The sequence below is a fragment of the Cicer arietinum genome, chromosome 7 (assembly GCF_000331145.2).
Source record: "Cicer arietinum cultivar CDC Frontier isolate Library 1 chromosome 7, Cicar.CDCFrontier_v2.0, whole genome shotgun sequence".
In the NCBI taxonomy this organism is placed as follows: domain Eukaryota; kingdom Viridiplantae; phylum Streptophyta; class Magnoliopsida; order Fabales; family Fabaceae; genus Cicer; species Cicer arietinum.
In genome coordinates, this window is record NC_021166.2 from 1,499,667 (window position 1) to 1,505,317 (window position 5,651).

The following is a 5,651-nucleotide window of genomic DNA, read 5'->3' on the forward strand; positions in this document are numbered from 1 at the left end:
CCCAATATCTTGTATTATTTTAACAATTTTATTATTTTGCAAATAAATTAGTAATTTAGTTAATGAATATATAATAAATATATAAAATAATAATAATAATAAATTTTTTAAATTTATTTATTAAATTAACAATTATTACTTTGTTAAAATAAAATGTATTTTGTTTGATTTTATTAATATAATTTTATTTTTTTAAATATTATTATTATTTTTATTCAATTAAAAATTATTTCATTATTAAAATAAAAAAAGTTAAAAGGTTAAAAATAGTTATATTTTCAGGATGCAAATGTAGACTATAATGGATAATTTTTTATTTAAAAAAAATATACACATACAAAGAAAAATATATTTATTTTGACATCATTTAATGTTCACAATGCATGAGAGTGAGATGATGAGATTTATTGATCTAATAGGAATAAATAAATTTGTGCATGAGATAAAAGTATCTTATTTGTGTACACTAGATAAAATCATCTTTCAATTTTTGTAACTTAATCTTAAAACTAGAGTAGGATTATGTGTTGCGTGAGCTAGTTTAAAAAAAAAATTGTACTTCTTTAGAAAGAGTTTTGTATTTTATTACTTAAATTTTGTATATTATATGTATCTAATTTATAATTCTTAACTATAATCTATAAAAATACAATATTTGATATGGTAAACTGTACTTGGGCTGAGTTCAACCACCTTCATTTTTGTTGCACTGAACAACCAAACGAAGCATATATATATATATATATATATATATATATAAATTTCATAATTTTTTTTAAAATAATATTAATACATGTTCTTATTAGTTGAGATAAAATTCTACTCTTTGTTTTTTGTACTGTCTTGAGACTTAATTGAAAATGTGATGGAGCAAAATAGAGGTAAACGCACATATATGGAGATCAAATAGGATACGTATAGTAATGAAAATGGCATCAACTAATTTTTAATTAATTCCATTTTAGTGTATTTTATGTGATTTTTTTAAAATTTATTTCATTTCTTTCTATCATGAAAAATTCCAAAATTTACATGAGAACTATAAATAAACCTAATGTCCGACTTTAAGATAATAGAAAACATGTAAATATACATGTTTTTGAATATATATATCGTAAATTTTCTCGCAAAAATAATAAATAGGGAACCTATAGAAAAAGAAAAATAAATGGAATTAATTTTGACAAGGATTTTGTAATTTTTCATTATCACAAGTTTCAACTCAAGGGAGTGTAGTCCGTAGATTCAAACCGTGATTGTCACTTTGTGAATAGTATCAGTTCCTTTCATCAGATATAATCAGTGTTGCTACATGCTACCTATATATACTCACTAGGTTCTTTAAAAAACATCTTATCACACTTGTCTATGATTTATGATTGTATTTTGACTTGATTTTCTTGACAGAAGACATTTTAACTTCTTTTTTATTTTTTATTTATATATAAAAATTAAAAACACCTTAAAGACAAGCTTGTGTTTGATTAACCCGAAATCCGGTCCTAGTAAAGGATGGTTTGATTTTGAATAATCCAATGGTTGGCACCCTCCAAAAAGTGTAAAGAAAATAAAGCATACCAAGAAAAGGGGCATCAATCACCCTTCTACCTATGACTTCGCTAAAACTTCACTGTCTCGATTTTATAAATAATAAATTACAAACAACCCTTTTATTTCAAAAATTATTTCAATCAAAATTCAAAATTAAATTCTCTTAAATGAATTGTATAAAATGAGTTTAACAATAAATTCTAATATAAAATAATTACATTTAAATTTAAAAGTTAAAAAAATAAATTTAAACAATAAAAGTTACAAATTTGAAACAAAACTAACTGGGTTAGATAACACAAATTGATTTTATTTTATGATAATTAAAAAAGTATCCTGAAAATGCAATTGAGAGAGTTAATAACTCAATTGAGAGTGAGGGAGTCACACTCACACCACACCACCAACCAAGAGAATATAAATAAAAGAAAAGAAAAGAAAATAAAACCTCCTTTATTTTTTCTTGCTGTCAGACATTTTGATTCATGAATGAGAAACACAAAAACAATAGAACTAAAATATCATCACATCACAACCTCTTCCATTTTTGATTTTATTGAATCATTCATTTCATTGCTATGAATTTGTAAAGAGAATTTTGGAAAAATAAAATGAGTGTATCTTTGACTGTGATGACCTTGAATCTCCATGATGATGAAGCAGAAGACAGTCCTAATTCATGGGAAAAGAGAAGAGACATATGCATAAGTGTTATTACCAGTTACTCCCCCATCATCCTCTGTACCCAACAAGGTAAGGTTCCTTCATCTCTCTTTCCTTTTTTTTTTTTGTGATTTCCTTTTCAAAATATTCTTCTTCATTAATATTTCAATATTCAATTCATTGCTCACTTCCAAATATGTTCATTTAGGCGATTTTAGGGGGATTTTTTTATTTTATTTTTAATATTTTTGCTTACTATTTCTGTTCTTGATTTGATCTGGATGCCTTTTTTTTCTTCTTTGAAAATATATATGACTTGTGAGAAGTTTCTTCCTTTCATTATTCTGATTTAGTTTTATTTATCCCCTTCTCTGTCTTGATTCAGGAGTCAAAACACAATTGGATTTTCTCCAGCAAGGTTTGCCAGGTGACAACTTTTTCTAAATATGTTGTTTTTCAGCTTCTAAAAGGATTGATTTTTAGTTTTTAAATTTGTTGCTTGCATTGTTTGGTTACATTACCAGCATATTTTGCATCTCTTTTGTCATAATGTATGTGCCATAGATCATAGTCATGTCCTTGTTCAATGATTATTTATTACACCGAATGGTACTGGTTAAGAGAAATGTACATGTCTGTAAAGTGCTTTTATCTAATGTGTTACTATCCCAAGTTTTAAATGAATTAATGCTGATGTTCTCATCTCATGGGATGCCTATACATGGAAGATGGTTTGGTTATGTTAAAATAGGCGTGCAGTTCATTCAAAAATGTTAGAAAGGTTAGAATTTAGATAAACTCTAGGATTCAAAGTGAGAAACTAATGCATAAGTATGAAGTTGGAAGATACTCTCAGGTGTCAAATTTATGTACCACAAGGAACTAGGAGTGTTTTTTTATTTGCAGACTATCAGTGGTTAATTTGTTAAGGGGAGGGGAATTTGTTAGTAGCAGAAATCGAACTCTGACCTTCTACAAATAGTTCTTTGGTGTCCCAATTCTTACCACTAGGCCACTCTTTCGGGAACAAAATGGGAGTGTTGCACGTCTTTTGATCCTCCTATACTCTTGTGGAGTGATATGAATAAGCATAGCTATTTACTAGTTGTTTTAGGAAATAATTTCATCCGTGGCCGGCAACATTTTTTCCTTCTCCTTTTTATTTAGTCACTTAAATTTGTCTTGCTTTATGCTTGTAGTTGAATTTTTTAGCTCAAATCGACTCACTCCATTTGCTAATTTTCTTGAATTAATAATGTTCAAGGATGGCTTCCAAACTACTTATGTACAATTATTCTGCAAGAAAATCAAATATGCTCAGAGTTCAATACCATTGCCATGAATTTGTTTTCAAACATCAATTGTCCTTATCAACTCTCAGTAAAATTTGATGACAACTAGAAACTAGCTTTAATAAGATATTCTACTAGGAAGGGTACTATTTTCATTTATTCAGATTCCTTTAAGTTGATAAAAATAATTACTCAGGTTATGATCAGTTTGGCGTATCACGAAAAGGGCCACAAGATACCACTGATGAGCATTGCACTATCTTCTATGATAAGGAAAAGGTATATATGGAATTATTTTTGGTATTATCTCGTAGATTTTCTTATACAACAGAACAGATTGGTTCACAGTTTTTTTATAAAAATGAAGGTAGAGCTTCTAGAAGGTGGAACTTTTTGGTTGTCTGAGTCTCCCTCTGTACCTGGAAGCTTCTCATGGGGTTCCGAAGTTCCTTGCATTGCAACATGGGCTATATCCTTATGATTTAGAAAAGAAATTATAACTTCAATTGTTTATGAACTGTGTTGTACTTTTGTAACACAATCTTTAAAATCTTTTGGTTCTTTGACATGATGTATTGTCCACACATTTCAACTAAAAGGAGTTGAGCCACCAGGATTCTCATTTCAGATAGTAAATACAAACATGGACCAGTTCAGTCCTCGTGCCCGTAGACGAAGTGCTTTACTCACATGGCAGCATATTGCATCCTTACCCCCTAGCCTTCCAGTTGTGTACTGTGGAGGATTCAATACACAAAAGGAATCAACTACCGGACGTTTTCTTCTTGGAAGATCAAGGTAGTTTTTCCAAATACTAGTTGTTATCAATGATCATACTACAAAAGAGTGGTTTTGTAACTTGTATGTTTATTCTGGTTGAATGCAGAGAGCATGGTGTAGTTGGGGATATGAGGGATGCATGGCCTAGTGCGCGTGTGAGGAAAAACGTTTCCTTAATCCGAACTTATCATGGATTCAAGGGTACTGTTTGCTTCTTCGATGATTTTACGCCTTTATTTCTGTTTCATCAAATGAGCATAACATGACTGTGCTATTATTATCTGGTGTTGTCAGGTGATAAACAAGGAACCCTTGAATTTCTCAAGTTAATTTTTAGAGCCCTCTGCCTCTGTTGGGATCGCCAAACACAGGATCTTCACGTTGATTGGATCCTTTTCAGAGGTAGATCTTTGATTCCTGTTTCATGTGAAGTTGTGAATGATAATATTGATGGATGTTATCCATCATCTCATTTTCCTATATTTGCCGAGTTTATGCTCCCTCGCACGGTAAGAATGTTAGAATCACCTGTACAAGAGGATAACTAAATTTCTATGTCTTGCTATATCTGAGTTCTATTGTGCTTATTTTTTTCCCTACCCTTTTGTTGTATCAATAATTCCTTCTCTAGTTATAAATGGATTTGCAGAAGTATGGAAGTATACTTCTGATAAATGTAGAGACACATTATTAATATGAACAATATTTGTAATGCATTTCTAAATTTTGATTTGAGAATGTTTCTTTAGTTAATTTTATGGTTTACAAGAGATACTCTTATGTAAATAGTGTATTATAGTGTTATATTCTTTCCATGTCACAAGCTTGTCATCAAGGACCTAAAGAAATTGTGGGATTTTAGATAAAAAGAGAAGATAAAGTAATAAGAGGTGCTTCTTCCCAACAAAAAAGAAACTAAAACTTCTAGAAAAACTACTACATCAAAGAAAATTAATACAAACAACGTCTTCATCAAAATAATAGAAATAGAACAAGGTCAATCTAGCCATACATTATACTCAATCCAAGATAAGAAAAATACATTACAAGAATATATTTAGTATGTTGTCAAGCCACCCATCATTATTTATGAAAGATGATAAAGAATATTGATTTAAATTTAAGTAACTCAGGTTATTTTTTATCCAAGTAACATGTGTCTTATTATTGGCCCTGGATCCTATACAATTGACTCTGCATAGGTGAGCTGATATATGCAAAAAATATTACCAATTAAAAAAAAGTTAAATAATAATAATAATAATAATAATAATAATATTTATATATAAAAGTTAATATTTTCTTCGTAAGTTAATATTGAAAAAAATATTAATAATTGATAAATTTTATTTTATTATTAATTTT

At 28.9% G+C, this 5,651-nt stretch overlaps 1 protein-coding gene across 1 annotated transcript; it reads left to right on the forward strand.

The window, feature by feature from the left end:
• Positions 1-1,940: 1,940 nt before the first annotated feature.
• On the forward strand, positions 1,941-5,056 carry LOC101488559 (uncharacterized). The gene is made up of 7 exons (XM_004507682.3): positions 1,941-2,304; positions 2,600-2,641; positions 3,703-3,785; positions 3,874-3,975; positions 4,090-4,304; positions 4,393-4,487; positions 4,581-5,056. Exons 1-7 carry the CDS (start codon positions 2,163-2,165, stop codon positions 4,832-4,834), a joined length of 933 nt encoding a protein of 310 aa, XP_004507739.1. The 5' UTR covers positions 1,941-2,162; the 3' UTR covers positions 4,835-5,056.
• The last annotated feature ends 595 nt before the right edge of the window (positions 5,057-5,651 follow it).

Excerpts from the sequence above, each read along its gene's own strand:
- LOC101488559 (XM_004507682.3), top strand. The coding sequence starts at position 2,163 with ATGAGTGTATCTTTGACTGTGATGACCTTGAATCTCCATGATGATGAA. Across the intron at positions 2,305-2,599 it reads CATCCTCTGTACCCAACAAG|GAGTCAAAACACAATTGGAT; the intron begins GTAAGGTTCCTT and ends GTCTTGATTCAG. Across the intron at positions 2,642-3,702 it reads TCTCCAGCAAGGTTTGCCAG|GTTATGATCAGTTTGGCGTA; the intron begins GTGACAACTTTT and ends ATAATTACTCAG.